General features: G+C 35.2%; 4 protein-coding genes across 4 annotated transcripts; 2 read left to right on the top strand and 2 right to left on the bottom strand.

Moving 5' to 3' along the window:
* Positions 1 to 1449: 1449 nt before the first annotated feature.
* Positions 1450 to 2850, top strand: LOC116122627 (class V chitinase-like). The gene is made up of 4 exons (XM_031408453.1): positions 1450 to 1986; positions 2083 to 2269; positions 2360 to 2551; positions 2636 to 2850. The coding sequence occupies exons 1-4, from the start codon at positions 1450 to 1452 to the stop codon at positions 2848 to 2850; spliced, it is 1131 nt and encodes a 376-aa protein (XP_031264313.1).
* Positions 2851 to 3293: 443 nt separating this feature from the next.
* On the top strand, positions 3294 to 4418 carry LOC116122626 (cysteine-rich receptor-like protein kinase 10). Its single transcript, XM_031408452.1, has 4 exons — positions 3294 to 3417; positions 3522 to 3759; positions 3855 to 4005; positions 4104 to 4418. The coding sequence occupies exons 1-4, from the start codon at positions 3294 to 3296 to the stop codon at positions 4416 to 4418; spliced, it is 828 nt and encodes a 275-aa protein (XP_031264312.1).
* Positions 4419 to 16168: 11750 nt separating this feature from the next.
* On the bottom strand, positions 16169 to 17165 carry LOC116122624. The gene is made up of 4 exons (XM_031408451.1): positions 16857 to 17165; positions 16541 to 16753; positions 16377 to 16469; positions 16169 to 16279 (listed from the first exon to the last, which is right to left on the bottom strand). Exons 1-4 carry the CDS (start codon positions 17121 to 17123, stop codon positions 16169 to 16171), a joined length of 684 nt encoding a protein of 227 aa, XP_031264311.1. The 5' UTR covers positions 17124 to 17165.
* Positions 17166 to 17518: 353 nt separating this feature from the next.
* Positions 17519 to 20879, bottom strand: LOC116122623. The gene is made up of 4 exons (XM_031408450.1): positions 20638 to 20879; positions 18541 to 20442; positions 18342 to 18429; positions 17519 to 18247 (listed from the first exon to the last, which is right to left on the bottom strand). The coding sequence occupies exons 1-4, from the start codon at positions 20877 to 20879 to the stop codon at positions 17519 to 17521; spliced, it is 2961 nt and encodes a 986-aa protein (XP_031264310.1).
* Between the last annotated feature and the right edge of the window lie 375 nt (positions 20880 to 21254).

Genomic DNA, 21254 nt, shown 5'->3' with positions numbered 1-21254 from the left:
GATATAATTGTAAAAAAAAAAAAAAAAAAGACTACCTAAATAATCTTACAGTACCTAAGAAAATTGAGGTAATTAGATTACCTCCAATATTAACAACAGTAGCTACTATTGGTATTTGAAGATTACCGGAATTTTATATTACTTGACAAACAAAACTTGATAATCAAGTAATATAAGATGGCTTAACCCTAATAATCTTATATAATCGTCAACTAAACGCCCCCTAATTAGTAATTATATCTTGTTGCAAGATTATCTTAACCGGTCCAGCTTTTCTTTTAACGGGGTTACAGCTTTTAATATGTTTTGCAAGGAAGGTCAAGGTCTTTATTATTAATATTTTGCCAAGTCAAAGTCTTTTGTGTGGGCCAGAAATTTCACTATAAACTTTCCATGCGTGTAGAATTTCTGTAACTATAGTTTAGATGATTTGGTCTACATAAAGACTTTGACCTTCTGTTTTATCATTTAAAGAATTTATATTCAGAAATAATATATTATAAAAAAAAAAGTATTTCTTTAAATAAAAAATAATTTATAACTCGTAATTTAATTTTCTAAATATATGCCTTTTAACTTAGGTACCCAATGTGATTGGTCATTGGCACTTATCATTTTATTCTATAATTGGGTGTTTGAGCCAGCTTAATCCCTAGAGTTCATTGAACATCCAATAAATCAGTTTGTGCGTATTTCAATTAATCCTTAAAGTTCATTCAACACCTTACAGACTCAATGTATGTAGTAGATAGCTACTTTGTGGGACTCAAACACAAAATCTTTAGGTAACCCACCTATATGACTAAAGTCTGATTGTCTGGCCACAAGGCTAGAGGTTTGGTACTTATCATTCATGTTTATACGGATCTTAATTTGAAGAATTATTACATATTTACATGACATTAAGTAAAAAAAAAAAAAAATCCATAAATCAAGTAAAACGATAGATTAAAAACTTGTCACAATCATAAAAAAGTACAAATTGAACTTAATTTCCGGAGGAAAGTAAAATGGCTAATACAATATATTTGGATGAACTATAATATGACAATAAAAAAATAAATTGTATATAAAAGTTCATATATGAAATTTGCATATGCATTATTACTTGAAGTATTTCGTACTCAATAAACTCATGAAACATCAATTTTAACAGAATTTTCTGAATCAGTCAAAGGAAGAAAATAAAAATTATCAATTAAACACAATTAATTCTTCTCTCTCTTCTGTGCTTACCCCACACACCCTACAATTGGTTTCCAGCAGTGAGTTTCCATTTTCTTTTTGACTTGATTTGATTTCATATTGCGCAAAGATTGAAGTTTTTTTCACGTCAAAACTAGTGTCTGCAAGAAATTTTACAGAGCTTTCTTCTCCACTTGATATGCTTATAAACATAGCACAAAACAGCTAAGAGATAACAAGTTGTGCTTTAAGCAGCTTCAAATGATGCCCAAGATTATCTTGACTGTAGTTTTCTATATTTTCCTCTCTCTACAATTGCGCCCTTCTATAGCCCAACCTGATTGGATCAGGGTTGGCTATTACTCGTATTCATCAGATTATGAGTTCCTCATTTCGGACATTAATTCTTCTCTCTTCACTAACATTATTTGTACTTATGCTTCTGTGAATTCCACCTCCTACCAGCTCTCTTTATCACCAACTGATGCAGAACATTTCTCCACATTCACACGTACTGTGAAACAAAAGAACTCATCGCTCACCACGCTGCTATTCATTGGAGGCAGCAATGCAAATAATTCAGCAATTTCTTTAATGGTAAGCGATTTTTCTTACCGAAAATCCTTCATCGATTCCTCGATAAAATTAGCCAGGCTTTACGGTTTTCAAGGCCTAGACTTTGATTGGCATTTTCCACACACAAGCTCTGATGTGTTCAATATGGAAGTTCTCTTTCAAGAGTGGAGAGCTGCTATCGATTTAGAGGCGACAGACTCTGTCCAGTCCCAACTGATCTTGACAGTAAGGGTTAAATATTCACCAACGCTGGATTCTGGCGCACGTTACCCTATAGAGACGATACAACAACATTTGAATTAGGTTAATGTTGTGTCTCAGGTTTACAATCAACCTCTTGTAAATAACCTTACGGGCGCTCAAGCAGCTCTGTATGACCCAAGTAATTTTGTTAATACGGATTTCGGTATAAGAGAATGGATCAATGGAGGATTATCAACTAATAAATTGGTTTTGAGTTTGCCTCTATTTGGCTACGCATGGATGCTAGATAACCCGATGGAGAATGGTATTGGTGCAGCAGCAAAGGGACCTGCCATTAATATGCCAGATGGACGAGTAACATATAGGCACATCAAGAATTACGTTGAGCAATAAGGTCCTGATGTTCATGTTAATTACAACTCAACTTATGTTGTAAATTACTGGACAAAAGGAACAACTTGGATTGGATTTGATGACGTGGAGGCTGTTAGAGCTAAGGTTTCTTATGCTAAGGAGAAGAAGCTACTTGGCTACCATGTGTGGAACGTATCCGATGATGTTAATTGGGTGCTTTCGAAAACTGCAGGTAAGCTATGATAAACTAAACAGAGTACTCCTTGAATTAAGATCTTTTGGTTACCTTCAGTTAATATATTGATTATTTTGCCAGCTGGAGTGGATGTAAATAATTCTTCAGTTCAGGAGGATAACAAAATTGGGCAAAATAATGAAAGGCATTTATTAGCAATCCTTTTATCTACAACAGCTGCTTTTGCTCTTCTATTGGGAATATTTGTGATATTTTACTGCTGGAGGAGAAATCTCAAATTAAAAGGTATCAATGAATATACAAAGATTGCTAGAGGTTCATTTAAAAATGATTAATGATTATTTTTTCTTCTTCTCTCTTGGTTGACAGCTATGGTGGAATCCAGAGATAAAGCAAATAAAGCAGCCTCTGCTGGGGATTTTAACTGCAATGTTCCTAGTCTAATAGAATATACATTGGCTGATATGGAGGCAGCAAGCCAGCAACCAATGGATTTTCAGTTGAAAATAAGCTTGGACAGGGTGGATATGGCCCTGTTTATAAGGTACCTTTTAATAAAGCTATTTATATTTATCATAAAATTGAGAACTTTGAAGTTTAGTCTTTAGCGTAATATCTTTGGCATAGAAAAGGTATCAGGAGTAGCTTTATCTATTGAAAATTACTAACCAACTAGAGTGTATTTTGCTAGGGAATACTACCAGATGGACAAGTAATAGCAGCTAAGAAACTTTCAAAGACATCCACACAAGGATTTGAGGAATTTAGGAATGAGGTTATGCTTACTGCCAAGCTCCAACATGTAAATCTTGTCCGAGTTTTGGGTTTTTGCATTGACGAGGAAGAACAAATACTCATCTATGAATACATGCAAAACAAAAGCTTAGACTCTTACCTTTATGGTCTGAATTTTATGTTCAATATTTGTACACGAACTTGCTATTTTTCTCCTTTTGTATTAGCTTGTATCGGTTACATTGATGTTTTATGATAAAATTTGATGCAGACCCTATTAGACGCTTTATTTTGGATTGGAAAAAGCGTGTGCATATTATTGAAGGAGTTACTCAAGGGCTTTTATATCTCCAAGAATATTCAAGATTTACTATTATTCATCGAGATTTAAAAGACAGTAATGTCTTATTAGATCAGGAAATGAAACCCAAAATATCAGATTTTGGGATGGCCAGAATATTTGCAAAAGATGATCTTGAAGCAAATACAAGTTGCATTGTTGGAACACCGTATGTTTACTCTTAATGTTGTATTATTGTCACAATTTTATTAGTTTGACTTATATTTTTGTTAGTTAGTCATTGTTTGTAATACTTTGATGCAGTGGTTATGTCCCTCCTGAATACATCCAAAAGGGTATATACTCGACTAAATCCGATGTTTATAGCTTTGGGGTTTTACTTTTACAAGTCATCAGTGACAAACGGATCTCCTTGTTATATGGTCCAAATGAGGGACTGAGTCTTCTTGACTACGTAAGTTTAAATTCTTTATTTAACTTGTTTGAAGTGTATGAGGGTGAAAATATTACCCTTAGGGTAAGCTTGATGATTCCAAATTATATGATGTTTAGGCATATGAGCTATGGAAAGATGGTAAAGGCATGAAGTTAATGGACGAATCACTAGACGATACATATTCGTCTTTTAAACTAATGAGATGCTTGCAAATAGCACTTTTATGTGTTCAGGAAAATCCAGTGGATCGACCATCCATGTTGGAAGTCTACACGATGCTCAAAAATGAAAACAAGAATATGACGATTCCAAAGAAGCCTGCTTTCTCGAATCAAAACAAACCAAAAAAATCTACAAGACAGTTGGAAGGTTATTCAGGGAGTACTTCATCCATTAATGATGTAACAATTACAGATCTTGCAGCCAGATGAATAGTATAATATAGCCTTTGAGATGGGTAATTTGTGTCCTGGAACTCTGACAAACTAAACATAATTAATTCCTTAGCTGCCGTTTGGGTTAAATTTATTAGGTGTAGGTTTGAATTACCATGTGTTCATCAATTAACATGATTGTTCCTCTAAATTCTAAAATAACATCATAAACTAGAAATCAGTGAAACAGAAATCACTTTACTTGGCAAAATGTGCAAAAGCAAAGCATAAACCAAAAATTGTGCAAAAGCAGAGCATCAATGGAGGCCCTGAAAGCTCCTTCCAAGATACAGGAACTTGTTCTTTCACCAGGGAAAGGATCACTATATCTGTTTGCAACAAATCATCCTCATGGTTCAACTTCAGCAGGGTTCCAATATTAAAGCTCACACGTAACTTCTGCAGAACTAGCACCTGCAAATAAATAGGAAACTCTAATTGATTGAAAGGTGCCTCAAAGTGCTTATATCCCAGCCGCTTGAATGTGAAATTCAGATGCTAAATGTTGTGCACCAAAACAGAAACAGTATAAAGACATTAAGCTGGCATTTCAATATATGTTGGTGGATTTTGGATTTAGGTAATAAAATAAGAGTTGGGCTACCTAACTGGATCTTATCATATTTTATTTTGAAGAAGTTCAGTTTTACAACATTTTTATCACTCTACCATTGCACGCCAACGAACACAAATATGATATTATGATAAATGGACCTAGATCGAATTTACTTCTAAAAATTAGTTCAAAGAATTGTGTAAACCACCTATATACATCATACCAATCGAATAAACTTAATAATATTTGACAAATGAAAATTCTAACATATGGTTCATATTGTAAGCATGAAAGCTAAATTGGAGAAATACCTGTTTTTTACACTATTGGAATATTATTTTGCTATTCTATTTGGATTAAAAAGTAGAATACTTATCAAAGAAATCTAACTTGAAAATCAATCCTCTTCGAATAAGAATTTTTGTCTAAAATTGAAAAGACGGTGAACTTGTTTTCAAAATTTCCTAACACTATTCAAATGTTAACATTTTTCCTTCTCTTTCCTCTACCGTTCTCGTTCTCTCCTTCCCCCAGTCGGCCACCACACCCACCCTTCACAACCCCAGGGCCGTCTCTAGAATATTTGTGACCCTAGGCAAGAGTTACTTTGGGGTCCTCTAATATTATAAGCATATATTAAAAAAATTATTATTATTATTATTATTATTATTATTTTTTTGCCTTTTGAGGTGAAAAATCACTAGGAGAGGTGGACAACAATCGACAGACTAATAAGGTTAGGTTGGTGGGGGGTTTTAGAGAGTAGATGTTAGAGAAGTGATGGGTGGTAAAATGAGTGATTTCCAATGCCAAGATTGATAAGAAAAGGCTTGAGAAGTCACGGCCCAAAAGGTATCGATGGCCGATGATTGGCAGAGTAAACGGATAAGGTATGATAGGAGTTTTGGTGGGAGGGCTGAGGGGAGGAAGATGGTGGTGTCGGGGAAGGCCAACAATGTCGGGTACATGCCAAAAAGGCTGGAAATAGCTGTCGTGTGGTGGAGTTAGGTTGCGAGATTCATAAAAAATTAGTCAAATTAAAGGCTATCAAGGTTGGAAAATGATGAAATGATGATTTTGGATGATTTTGGTAAGAAAATCGATCGAAACCAAAATTGACCGAAATCAACTCCAAACCATTGGCGACAGAAGAGGGCTGGAGATGATTTATGTGAATGTCAAATTTTGGGATTGAATTGGGGGTGAGTAATTTAAGATATGTAAATGACTATTTTAATCTTCCATTGTTAAAAGAGATTCAATGTGTTAATTTAAGGGTATAAACTAGAATATATAAAACTAGAGGTACAAACTTGCTATTTTGTTAAACTTTGGGTGGAAATATATGTAAAAAATTTATAATAAATTTAGGTTTTTTTGGCTTTTTTTTGGGACCCCTTAACTTAGATAAGAAATTATAAACCATTTTCATTTTTCTAAGATATTCAAAAAAAAAAAAAAAATTTATAAAAAATTTGGGCCCCCATTTGTTTTGGGCCCTAGGCAGGTGCCTCACCTGCCTACCCCTTAAGCCGGCCATGCACAACCCCAATCCCCCACCATCCCCTACCTACATCCTCATCCCCCTCGACAAAGGCCGTATCCAGGCAGTGTCGCTGCGCTGCGAGCTTGCCGACAATGGCATTTTTTTTTTTTTGTTTTTTCTCCGTTTACTGTCCATGGAACAAGCCAAGGTTGATATGATTGTTGTTATTTTATTTCGTGGGTTTCTATTTTTCGTTAGTGTGGGTTGATAATTGAAAGATTGTAACGAAGATGGTGGAGGAGAAGAGTTTTGATTGAGACTTTGATGGAGGTGGGGAGCTTTGATTGCAGATGATGGAGGTGAGAGAGCTTGTTGCGGTTGTTAAGTTGGAGGGGGAGGGGTTGATGGTTGTTCATAGGATGAAGGTGGGGGCTTTTGCTGCGACTGTTATGTTGGACGGGGTGAGTTTGGTGGGGATTCAAAGTCTTCTCTTTCACACCTTCCTATCTCTAACCCACGGGACGGGAAGTATCTAGGATTTGACACCACCAAGTCCAACAAAGGTCTGTGTTTTTCTGGTCATGTTTTCTTAGATTTCTTTCTGTGTTGAAATCCTTATCTAGGTCTCTGTTTTTTCTTTTTTAATTGTTTTTTTTTTTTGTAAACCCACTTGAATCTGATCTGCTGGGTTTGTTTCGTTTGCAAATGTAAGTGTTTGAGGAGTTGAATTTCTTAAAATTTTGGTTCAAAACCTTGTTGCAGGTGTCTTTGGTTTATCTACATATGGCAAATTGATTTTATGGGCTTATCATTTAGCAAAGGTTCTGTTTTTGGAGCAGATGGGAGTGTAAACCCACCGGAGGAAGTGTTTTAAAAGTGGGGAAGATGGGAGTGTGAAATGTGGGAGCAGTGGCAGGTGCCACTGCTCAAAGAAGAGGTTAACTTGCATCCTTGTTTATGCTATTTCTTGTTAATAATATTTCACTTTTTTAATTTAATGTATTTGTTTGATCTGTTGTCTTCCATTTTGCATGATTGGTTACTCTATCGACAGGAAACATCGAGTGAAGAGGTCTATCAAGGTGCCTGCTATCAGCACCAAGCTTACCGATATCCCTCCTCACGATTATTCTTGGAGGAAGTATGGACAGAAATCAATTAAGGGCTCTCCTCACCCTTGGTATATTCAATTTCCCATTTTTGGGGTATGGTGATATTGCAAATGGCGCCCATATTTTTTATTTTTTTGTCATTTTTCCGTATGCTTCTGTGAGTTTTCGTCAGAATTTGCTTTCTACTTACTGTTCTATTGTATGATGTGTATGTATCAACTTCTTATTGGAAATGAAAGATTTAATATGGTAAAATGTTAGTTGATTAAGAAAAAATTAGTGCTTTTCCAGGGAAAGCGTTGAAGAATGATAAATGAAGAAAACTTTTTCTTTTTCCCTCTCTTTCCGTTATTGCACACTCAATGTGTGGGAAGACTTTCTGTGTTTGGTAACTTGGGCTGAATTTTTTGTGCCCTTGTAAGTAGTTATGCTATTACTTTTGTGCCAGTTGTTACCGTTGGATTATAAGTAGGCGTAATGTCGAACAATCGCTATTTGAATAGTTTTAGGTGGTGACTTTATTTTTACTTAATCGATTATTGCCTTGCTATGGATATTCAAACAAAACTGTTGGGGCAAATGGGGAAGTTTGTTTTTCATAGTTTAGTTTGGTTTTCTGTAAGAATGTAGGTGCAATTCAAGGGTATTTGGTAAACCTTGTTTAAAGAAATGTCATTTTCAAGTTTAAAATTTGAAGCCTTTTTTTAATTTGTGCAGGGGATACTATAAATGTGGCAGCATTAGAGGCTGTCCTGCGAGGAAGCATGTGGAGAGGTGCTTGTTGTTGTTGGACAAATATTACCAAGCTGAAACTGTAAATTCAGTTTAGCTTGACAGGGGCTGTTAGACAAACGGTGACATTTTTAGAAAGCTTAAAGTGCTGTTGTTTTTGTGCTGTAATAATCAGCTATTAAAGCTGACTTTTGTAACTCAAATCCTTAACCTTCACATGGTATCAGAGCATCCTTGACTAATGTCAATTGTGGAAAACTATGATAGCTCCAATTCAACCAACAACATAGACAAAATGTTTCACAACTCTATCAACAATTTCTTAGTCTCACTTCCTCAGCTTTTTCCTCTAGTCTCCAAGATATTAATCCAAAGCTTACTCTAGACAATTACAGATTCTAGCGCTCTCAAGTACTTTTTGCAGTAGGAGCTCACGAATTGGAGGATCATCTAACAGGTTTAGTTCCTTGTCTAGCTCTATTAATTCCTAGCAATTTTGATAGTTCTAAAGATACTGTTGATGGTCAAGATGTTGAGTTGTTTTCTAAAGAAAAAAATCAATCTAGCTTACAGTCTATGGAAACGAACTGATAAGTTTCTTATGAGCTAGTTGTTAGCCTTGATCTCTGAGAATATGTTTAGAACTGTTTCCAAATGTCAGTACTCCACTAAAATTTGGTTTGTTCTTGAAAAAGAATTTATTACAGACTCCAAAGCTATGGATTTACTTTTAAAGAATTTACTTCAAAATACTAACAAAGACAATCTTAGTATAAGCAAATATGTTAGAAAGATGAAAGGAATCTCTGACAGTTTGTCAACTAGTGGACAAATTATTTCTGAGGGAGATTTGCTCCAGTATATCTTAGATGGAGTAGGTCCATAATATGATGCTGTTGTTGTAAATCTTACTTCATGAATAGAATCTAGAACTGACTCAGTGTCTCTGCAAGAAACCCAATTTCTATTATAGAAGTACGAAATCAGGTTGGACAAGTTCAATTAAGTAGACTTTCATAATAGCTCAGCTTACACTGTAGCTACAGTAAATACCAGTTCCACATCTGTGCCTAGTAATCATACTCAGCATGTCACCTTTGGTTTTACTAATGTGTCTTATAGTCTTGATCCATCATTAAACACATTAGGAAGCCATAAACTACATGATAACTACCTTATTGCTACTGCACAGTTAGGACAATCCATGTCTAGTCCTTAATTTGGTCAGCAAGGTTATCCTGATATCAATAGTGATTCTGGAGCTAATTTTGGAGACAACTTTGGAAGTTATAGACCTGCTCATTTCAATAGCTTTGGAAGAGGTAGGCCAGGTCAAATGGAAGAGGTAAACCTGTTTGTCAGGTTTGTAATAAGACTGGAAATATTGCCATTCAATGCTATCACAGGTATAATTCAGCTTATAATGGATAGATGCAAGGCATTGGTCATCAGAATTTTCACAATAATGGTAGTCTGCAGTCCATTGATTCACAGAGCTTCTACACTAACCTTGGTAATTCACATCAAGGTTATGGTATGTTCAATGTACCAAGTCATCAGGATTAGAGTTTTAGTCGAGCATCCAGCTCTTCTGATTTTTTAGCTCCATCTCAGCAAGGCTTTGGACATGTTATGTTCCCACAGAATTATTCTCATCCTAGTAGTTCTGGAAATGTCCCTGTACCATCTCAAGCATCAGCTTAAGCTCATTTTGCTGCTCAAACTGTTCAGAATACCAACTCTGTTATTGATTATAGTTAAATTCCCAATTCATCTAACCTTGGAGCTCAACCTATTACAGTGAATCAGAACAGTGGCCTATCTATTTATAAAGCTTCATCATCTACTCCATAGGATTCTATCTGGTACATGGACTTAAGTGCAACTGACCATGTTACATCTGATCTCACTCAGTTAAACATCAGCGAGGACTATGATGGATCAGATCAACTCCAAGTAGGCAGTGGTGAGTTTTTTCACATTACACACACTGGCTTTACTTCTTTGCCTAGTACTTTGCAGAATAAGTGTTTACATTTAAAACATGTTCTTTGTGTTCCTATAATAACCTAAAGCTTACTTAGCATATCAAAATTCACTAAGCACAACAATGTTGTAGTTGAATTTAATGCTGATTCCTGTGTTGTTAAGGACAAAGTCATCAGAGCAACTTTACTACAAGGAGAGCTTAGAGCAGGCTTATATCAACTGAATCTTTCCTCCAAATTACCTTCATATTCAACTTGTTGCTTAAAGCCATTGATTTCACCTCAAAATTTTTCTTATAAAGTCACCCTACCCTCTAAAGCTTTAGCTAAGTCTCATACTTGTAACATTAATAAAGATGTTGTTATAGTGCTACATGATAGTTTAGATGATAAAATACATTGTATGCAGAATGCTATCACATCTTGTACCATTGCTTATCACTATATTAATAAAGACAATGTTGTTTCTGTTTCATCCTATGTTAATAAAGCTTTAATTGCATCTAATAACTCTTTAGTTGTTTCTGATAGTAATAATGCTTCTTTACCATCTATTCATGTTGTTCATAAACACAATGATGATGCTATGCTATGGCATATGAGGTTAGGACATCCACACGTAACAGCTTGGCAAAAGATTTTAACAAGTATGACATCAAATGAATCTGTGTTCACTAAACCTAAGCTATCAGTTCCCTTTTGTCATGCCTTCCATTTAGGGAAAATGCATCAAAATACCTTTCCTACTTCAAATTCCAGAGCTAATGCACCTCTTGAACTTGTCCATAGTGATATATAGGGTCCTGCTCCACTAGTTTCCACAGAAGGTTTTAGGTATTATGTACACTTTATAGATGATTTCAGTAGATTCACTTCATTATGCCCTCTTAGGACAAAGGCTGAAGTCAAATCTGTGTTTATGAAATTCCATCATCTAGCTGAAAGACAATTTAACTGTAAATTGAAATGCCTTCAATTTGATCAAGGTGGTGAATACAAGGGACTTGTTTCATATCTTACTATTGAAGGCATTAAATTCAAATATTCTTGTTCTTATGTGCATTAGCAAAATGGTCGTAGTGAAAGAAATCATAGGCACATAGTTGAAACAAGTCTTACTCTATTAGCTCATGCATCTATGCCCTTGGATTTTTGGTGGCTTGCTTTTAAATCTGCTGCATTTCTCATTAATAGAATGCCCTCACCTGTAACAAATAATCTGTCTCTTTATCAGTTGCTGTTTGAGACTATTCCTGTTTATTCAACACTCAAAGTGTTTGGTTATGCATGTTTTCCTTTTGTTAGAATTTTCAATGAGCATAAATTTAGTTTCCATTCCTCTAAATGTATCTTTGTAGGGTATAGCTTAGTTCACAAAGGCTATAAATGCCTCTCACCTGATGGCAAAATCATTGTTACACCTAGTGTTAAATTTAATGAGTTTGATTTTCCTTTTTCCACTAGCTTTGAGTATTCTAAACTATCCACACTTTCTCCTTCAGACCAAAATCAATCTTCTTGTTTTTCTAATCAGTCTTCTAGTTTACCTTTTCTATCCATAGCCTCGCTTGCGCCTTCTACAGTAAAGTGCTCTATAGCTAAGTTCTCTATAACAACTGGTAATCAAAATTTTTCTACAACCTCTCCATTTTCTCTCTCTCTTAACACTTCTTGTATCCCAAAATCAATCTGTCATATCACTTGTATTATCTTCACGTCACTCACCAACATCTTCTACCACACATCAACCTATCTTACCACCTATATTATCTTTACATCACTCACCAACATTCTCTTCTGCACCTTCTACAACTGATACTCCATCTAACATTAATCCCTCATCATCTACATCTCTAATCACCACAAGCTATTCCTTAAGACAAGGTTTTTCCCATCTGTCCTATTGAGGTTGATCTGTGCCCATCTCAGTTCTTTGATAAAATTGAGTCATCAGATGCTACTCTTAATGTGCACCCTATGATGACAAGAGCAAAAACAAAGAGCAAAGCATCCTACCCTATAGTTTTTACAACTGTCAATTCTTCTATGACTAAACCAACATCAGTGTCTGAAGCTCTTAGTTTGCTAGAATGGAAACTAGTCATGTAGATTGAATATGATGCTTTAATTTCCAATAATATATGGACACTTGTTCCCTTTACTTTAGATATGCATGTTATGGGAAATAAATGGGTTTTTAGAGTCAAATATCATGCTGATGGCACTTTACAGAAGTATAAAGCAAGATTAGTTACTAAGGGTTTCCAACAAACTACTGGATTGGATTATTTTGAGACTTTTAGTCTAGTCATAAAACCCTCAACCATTAGGATTATTCTTACACTTGCTGCCACATACAATTGGGATATACAAAATGCGAATGTTCACTACAAGAAAACTGGCATTCTGCGTCTAACAAAATTAGACGCAGAAAGTCACATTTAGACGCTAAGCCATTTTTAGCGTCTAAATTCAGTTGTCGCCCCCTTAGTTGCAGTAGGCTGGTCGCATATTCATAGCGCGTCTATATTGTGGTTTAGATGCAAAAAGTTTCTTTTTGGCGACTATCAAAATAGTCGGCAAATGTTGTTCAAAATAGTCCCCCCACTTAGACGCTAAAAGTTGAAGGGTAATTGTGTAAAATTGTATAGTGACTAATCAATTAGTTGCAAAATGTTAGTTTTAGTGTCTAATAATTTGTTGCGAATCCTACACAAATTAGACGCCAAAGGTGTAAGGGTAATTTCGTCAAAGGCTTTCGCAACTATTTTATTAGTCGACAAATGTATCTTTTTGTGACTAACTTTAGTGGCTAATTGTAACTCTTTAGATGCTGAATGTAGAATCCAAACGGTTTTCGCGACTATTATATTAGTGGCCGAATGTATCTTCGGTGACTAAAATTTAGTTGTTAATTATAGTAATTTTAGATGCTGAATGTGGAATCCAATAGGTTTTCGGGACTATTTTATTAGTGGCCAATATATCTTTTGGTCTAAAATTTAGTAGTTAATTATAGTCTTTTTAGACGCTGAATGTGAAATCCAATAAGTTTTTGTGACTATTTTATAGTAGCCGAATGTATTTTTAGTGACTAAAATTTAGTGGTTAATTGTTATCATTTTAGACGTTGAATGTGAAATCCAATAAGTTTTGTGACTATTTTATTAGTGGCCGAATGTACTTTTAGTGACAAAAATTTAGTGGTTAATTGTTATCATTTTAGACGCTGAATGTGAAATCCAAATGTTATCGCGACTATTTTTTGACGTTGAATATGAATCAATTATACTAATTACTTTTTGCTACTAAAACATTAGTTCAGAATTGTTTTTTTGAGCATTTCATATTGACGTCCAACGGAATGCAATTATGCTAAATGACTTTTTGCTACTAAAAATTAGTTGCAGATGTGTTTTTTTTTCAGCATTTCGTATTGACCTACATTATATATTCAACATGAACAAAATAATAGACACAATATAAAATCTGATCACTAATCAAAAATCATATTTTCATACATATTATATGTCCATACATGGATTTTATGCATGAGAGCAATAAAATCCAAAATGCATTATCACATGTGCATAACCCAAAAGAACAGCATGCACCCATATTTTCCTTTCTCTACCTATCTATCTGTGCATAACTAACAAAAATGCCCACCCATTACACCATCTAACACTATATGCAAACAACCTAAAAGATGGTTCTACCCCCATGGCAAAATATCTTTTGTCCATACACAACAAAAAACCTTCAATACCGTTAGCATGTCAAGTGTCACCACTTCCGGTATTTGAAATAGCTGTAGCTGATAGGACGGTCATCATCACTTCGAGAAGGCAAGTGTTGTCGAGTTGGAGCTTTTCAGATTTCTCTAGCTCAAGGGCTATAGTTAGCTGCTTCATCATCTCTAACATGATGAATTGTTGGTGTTCAAGGCTTTTTATTTTCTCTTTTTGTTGATCAAATAAGATTAGCTGGTCCTCCAACTGTTTAATCTTATTTTCTTGTTGTTGCACAATGCACCTTAACTCAGCTTCTATGTAGTGATTGATGCTCAATCTGTGAAAATGCAAAATTCTTGTTAAATCCGGAAGCTTTACCCAAAACTTCCTCACATCTCAGCTTCTGTTTTTTCACTTTCCCCTGCTTGTGTTTCCTCTTGCAGCTCTATCATTTTTCCTACCATCAATTGAATGCATAATCTAATCAACCAACAACAAAATAGCAACATAAAAGAATACTACAGCAGCAAAAAAATAAGTCTGATGGAGTAGAGAAGCAAGTATCTCAAACATTATCAATCTAATACTAAAAGGAAATTTCTGACATAAAGTTTTTCTTATACACATATAAGCAACAATTTACTTGTATATGTTTCAGCCGTGCACTTCTATGCCATGCAACATGGTAATTGTGTTGAACAAAAGATTGGAATGGCTATTATGAAAATTTCTACTGGGCATAATTGGAGTCCTACAAATGAAATTATATGGTTTAATAATAAAGAGTACCTGTGGTAAAAATTGTTTAGGTGTAAAAAGGTTTTTGTTTAATGTATTGTCAATTATGTTACCATCATACCACCAAAAAATTATCAAATTGATGGATAACTGATGCTGTGAACAGTATTTATTTCATCTAATTCCTTTTCATTCTCATTCAGTTCTCTCTTACAGAATAAGTTAAGAAGTAGGTATATTACAAAATATTCCTGTCTCATGATAGCCTCTTTATTGAACGACTATACCTTGTACATTTCAAGTTTTTAATTTATATGGGAACCATCTAACTCAAAACTTCTATTTCAAATTACAGTGTTGCTTTACTGAAGCTTGCCGAAATGGAATATTGCGGCACTACAAGGTATCCAGATTTATTATATGAGCACAACAAGTGCTTGTCTCAGATGTGCATGTGTTTTTACAAATGCAGTGAGTGTGTGCATGGTGTGCCTTTGTGTGCAAAAGTGTAACTTTGAGTTAAGTATTAGAAATGGAGACATGTGCATGGTATGATTTGAACATTTAACTGACCGAGAAGAGAAGTAGAAACAGAATTTGTCAGGGATAAGATATCATGGATTCTTCATATCAAAAGATCTGATTCAAAATGCATAGCCTAACAACACATTATAATTATAATACTGTAAATTCTATGTATGTACAACTGCCTACATGCAGCATTGAGATGAGAAACAAAGAGATTGATATCTCTATATGGATATAGGTTTTAGCTGTAGCATGTAAATTGAGAGACAACTTAATCAAATTAATGATCTGTAAAGGATATTAGATTCTTTGGAGGCATCTCATTTTTATTGTTGCAGAATGATCTGGAAATTACTTCATAGTTTTATCTTTTTAATTTTTGGCAGCTACTTCATAAAACTCCCCATGTATCTATGTTTCTCGAGACTGTAGTGAACACAGAAAAATCATACTAAAAGTGGATACAAGTTTTTCCTACTAGCCATGATACAAGTTTTTCCTACTAGCCATGATACAAGTTTTTCCTACTAGCCAACCACAGCAAAGTTATAAACCATGATACAAGTTTTTCCTACTAGCCATGATACAAGTTTTTCCTACTAGCCAACCACAGCAAAGTTATAAACCATGATACAAGTTTTTCCTCCTAGCCAACCACAACAAAGTTATAAACCATGATACAAGTTTTTCCTACTAGCCAACCACAGCAAAGTTATAAAAGTTTGGTAACACTCAGGAAAACTAAATGCCGAAATCAAACAAATGCATAAGCAGCAACATAATTACAGGTGATCAAAAGATGACAGAGAAATGCAATGAGACTCAAATAAAAACAAATCCAGCATGGCAATATGGAACAGTTACGAAAAATGATCAACTTACATATAGCTCTCTTGCTTGTTCATTAATCCACCCTTTCTCCGCGCTCCAACGAGTGTCATGAAATAATTGTATAGGACCGACAGATTCCCCAACTTGTTGCGCCTTAACAATTCATATCGTCATTGACCATAAATTGAAATAAATTTAGTAAACAGGACAACAATGTTGTATATTTGTATAGGTGAATCATATTAAATACCTTCTCCTTTTTGTGCTGGATAAAGTTCTTGGAACCACCGCGGTGGTTACACCTCATCTTCGACCGGTTCTCAGAGTAAGTTTTTGACCGTGCCTAACACCACAAAATCAGGAAATTAAAATACAATACATATATAACAGCATTAAAAGCCATGTTGACCTTACCTGAAACTTTTCACTCGAAAAAAGGTCACAAAGATATATCCAATCATCAGGATCTTTAATTTCTTCTGGTCTATTCTGTAATGCTTCCTCCTTAGTAGCATATGCTTTGAATTTCTTGTGTAGGGCACTCCGGAAGCTGTTGAATCTCTTACACAATTTGTGCTTCAGCCATTTCAGTACATGGGGCTCCGTGACATCAATGTCAAACTTGGTCTAAATTCATCAATAATGTACATGCATTAAACTTATATGGGTATTATATATTATTTTTGTAAGGAAGTATGACAATATGGATAATGATATTAAACTACATTACCGTGATCCGAGCAATCATTTGTTTTTCGACATCGTACGGAACTTTCTTCCAAGTAAGCACTCTTACGGGGGCATAGTTCCTTGCAACTATTCCTACCTCAGTACTCAACTTTGATGCATTTACTCCAGTAGGTACTCCATCTTCTTTCTGAAAGTCTACATGCAACTTTGACTGCGCTGTTTGTAGGAGTCTTTCACATCCAACTCCTCTACTCTTCCCTCTCACGTTCTTCGCCACTATATTCTCTACAAAATCAAAATAATGCATCAACAGTTAATACTATGTTATCACAAGGACGGTTTACATGTTGGTAAAGTAAAATGTATTCTTAAATTTTAAACAAACAATGTACTCGATATCTAAAATCCAAGTATATATTTCAGTATGCTTATATGGACCAATATCATAACTTTACCAGTGATTGTAGCAATTTCAGGTGTCGGTACAAGACTATGATTCTCTTGAACAACATTTGCACGTCTACCTACGGTCCTTCTTCTACCAGGAGCCATCTTCGGAATCTGCAAACATCAACATAAGAGAAACTGTACCAGGTAAGATATATGTCAATTTATACAATTAATCTCACGACATTAGATCATTAACTATATTTACACATTCAGAAAATAGTAAAGAGTACATATAATCATACAAGCATACCATCAGAAGTTGTTATCAGAATCACTCATTAAATCATATTCATTATCAGTACAATAATCAATCAATGTATCATCTTCTTCTTCAACATCAGCATTGGCATCATCTCCCACCACTTCAGCTCCAACATGTGTAATTGTTGCATCAACCAAGTCAGGATCAATATCATGTCTAATGAAATGTCCCCTGTCAAACTCATCTTCCTGAACAGGAACAATATCCTCCTCTTCTTCATTTGTGTTATCCATCTCTGGTACATCCCATAGGTTTCTATGTTGAGCTTTTCGAACCACTTTCCAATTAGTCCCGAGTTTGTAATCATCAACATAGAATACTTGTTGAGCTTGAATGGCAAGTATAAAAGGCTCATTTTCATACCACAATTTCCCAACATTAATACAAGTGAGATGATAATCTTTTTGTATCCTCTTTTTTTTTGCATCAGTGTCAAACCAATTACACTTGAATAACATAACCCGAAACCCATTAACATAATTTAGCTCTAACACACCACTTAATTCACCATAAAAATCAATTGGATCACCATCATGCTCCCCTGGCACCATCACTCCACAATTTTGTGTAACTCGACAATGTGATTGATCATTGTTATGGAAACGCACTCCATTGACAATACAATTGTTATAACATTTAACACGAAAATCAGGACCACAAGATAAGAAGTACAGTTCCTTAGTTGTATCATTGCACCTGTCAACATGCAAGGTGTTCATCTACACAAAAACATCAATTCCAAATCATTAAGCATAACCTAAAACATATTAAACCTTGTTTTGTATGTTTTATAAACGATTAAGGCATACTTACACGATCTGCAAACCATTTAGGAAATAACTGTTCTTGTGTTTTGAATATGTTATCACAATTTAGGGCCTCCAACTCTTTTAAGTGTTCTCTGTTTGTTACATAAAGAAAAGAGACAATTATGGTTATAATGCTCAAGTTATATACAGTTTAAAACATTTGTTTGTCAACAGGTTTCAACTAAACTTAAAAAGGGACTCACTCTAGAAAAGGTTGCAGTTCTTCACAATTGTTCAAGACGTACCAATGAGCCTTTTGCAATTCATCTGGTGGAAGTTCGATTAACTTCCTTGAACCCCATGGACGAGCCTTTTGACAGAAAACTGATAATACTCCTTCTGGTTGTCCATGCAAACTGTCATCATTTCTCTCTACTCGATTAAATCTAGTTTCAATTCCCCACAGATACATTGAACAAAATGTTAGTGCTTCATTCACCAAATAACCCTCCGCAATAGAGCCCTCCGGTCTAGCTTTGTTTCTAACATATTTTTTCAATTTTCCCAAAAACCTTTCAATTGGATACATCCACCGATATCCAACTGGACCACCCAATTTAGCTTCCAATGGAAGGTGTATAGCCAAATGAACCATAATATCAAAAAATGCAGGAGGGAAAACCATTTCAAGCTTACAAAGAATTAGGACTATATCTTGTTCCAATCTATTTAGATCATTTACAGACAACGTCCTAGCACATATTTGTTGGAAAAAGTAGGACAACTCAACAAGTGCAGTACAAACGTCTTGACGCAAAAATGGACGTATTCCAACGGGCAGCAGTTGTTGTAGCAGGACATGACAATCATGACTCTTTAACCCATGAACCTTGCCGTCTTTCACATTGACACATCGGGAGATATTACTTGCATAACCGTCTGGAAACTTCACTGATTTCAGGAACTGGCAAAATTGTCTTCTCTCATCTAATGTAAGAGTATAACATGCTTGTGGTTTCAAATATCTATCACCATGAGGTTGCAAATGTAACTCTGCGCGTATGTTCATATCAGCCAAATCCAGTCTAGCTTTATCAGTATCTTTTGATTTCCCTTCCATGTTCAATAATGTACCAATGATGTTGTCACATATGTTTTTTTCAATGTGCATCACATCAAGGTTATGTCTGATTTTAAGTTTACACCAGTATTCCAACTCAAAGAATATACTTTTCTTTGTCCAATTTGATGCACCAGGACTCTGTTTCCTTTTTCTACCTCTATCAACTGATAATAAATTTTTCCCGAAACGCACATCGTTCACATGAGATTGTTGTTCATGAATTTCATCCCCTGAATATAGTTTTGGCGGAGATCTAATTTCTCTTTTCCCATCGAATTGCTTGCTTCGCCTCCACCGATGATCTGGAGACAAGAATCGCCGATGTCCCATGTAGCATATTTTACTTCGCAACAATTGGGATGAAGTATTCTCATTACATACAGGACAAGCCTTATAGCCTTTGGTTCTCCATCCAGACAAATTGCCTAAGGCGGGAAAATCATTAATTGACCACATCACAGCGGCGTGTAAACGAAAATGTTCTCCCCGAGCTGTATCATAAGTCTCTACACCATCAACCCATAACTCTTTTAATTCTTCAATCAATGGACACAAATACACATCAATATCTCTTCCAGGTGCTTTAGGCCCTGGAATGAGAAATGACATCATACAGTAAGGGTCTTTCATACACTTCCATGAAGGCAAATTGTACGGGACAAGTACCACTGGCCACATGCTATAAGATAGACTCATGTTCCCAAAAGGATTAAAACCATCAGTTGCAATACAAATCCGGACATTTCGGGCATCTTGTGCAAATGAAGGGTATATCTTGTCAAATTCTTTCCAAGATTCAGAATCAGCAGGATGCCTCAACATGTCTTCTGTATTTAATCGTTTTTCCTTATGCCACATCGTATCTTCAACTGTGTGCCTTGACATGAAGAGTCGTTGGAGTCTAGGTTTCAGTGGGAAGTAACGCAAAACCTTATGTGCAATTTTTTTGCCCTTTCCATCATTAATCTTATATCTAGGTTCATCACATACAGGACATTTATCAGCATTCGCATGCTCCTTCCAAAATAATGCACAATCAAACCTACATGCATGTATTGATTCATAGCCTAAGCCTAATTGTTGCATAATTTTTCTAGCTTCGTAGTAGGATTCAGGGAGATTGGATCCTTTAGGCAACACACTTTTTATCAACTGTATTATCAAGTCACATAATTTATCAGTCATGTGACTAATGGCTTTTATATGCAACAATTTAACTATGAACTCTAGGAATTACATGTTGCTGCACCCTGGATACAATTCTTGTTGAGCATATGCAAACATGTCATCAAATTTCTCATAGTCTACACTCCTAAGATTATGGGCTGTACTACCAACTACATTTGATGAATCTCCATCCATATGCATGTTTACTAGACCACGAGCATCATTAAGCATTTCCATGATGTCGTCATCATCTTCATATTCATTTTCCACTTCATCGCCAGACATGACGTCAAATATGGTTCCAACATTCATGTGTTCCCTGTGAAAAGTCCATACATCATAACTTCTTGAAAACCCATGTCCATACTAATGTAGCTGAATGGTGTATATGTCATGTGATCTTGTATTCAAACAAGTTCTACATGGGCAGCGGGTCTTACCCTCACTATCCAAATGTTGTTTTGCAATGTCTATGAAAGAGTCAATGTAATGACTTCTTTCTAATAGTATAATTTATAACATATACTATGAAAACATACATAATTAGCATATGAAAATAGTTGGGTCCCAATTTTTCTTTACATACAAAATATAATTCTTTACATATATCAAAATAACAAGTACAAAAACTTAGCAATGGTGGATAGTAATGCCAATTCTTTCCGCTTGTCGACATTCTTCCGACCG

This window comes from Pistacia vera, unplaced genomic scaffold (genome assembly GCF_008641045.1).
Source record: "Pistacia vera cultivar Batoury unplaced genomic scaffold, PisVer_v2 Contig136, whole genome shotgun sequence".
Lineage (NCBI taxonomy): Eukaryota > Viridiplantae > Streptophyta > Magnoliopsida > Sapindales > Anacardiaceae > Pistacia > Pistacia vera.
Note: the sequence above shows the minus strand (reverse complement) of the source record. Positions and strands in the feature narration are given on the sequence as shown.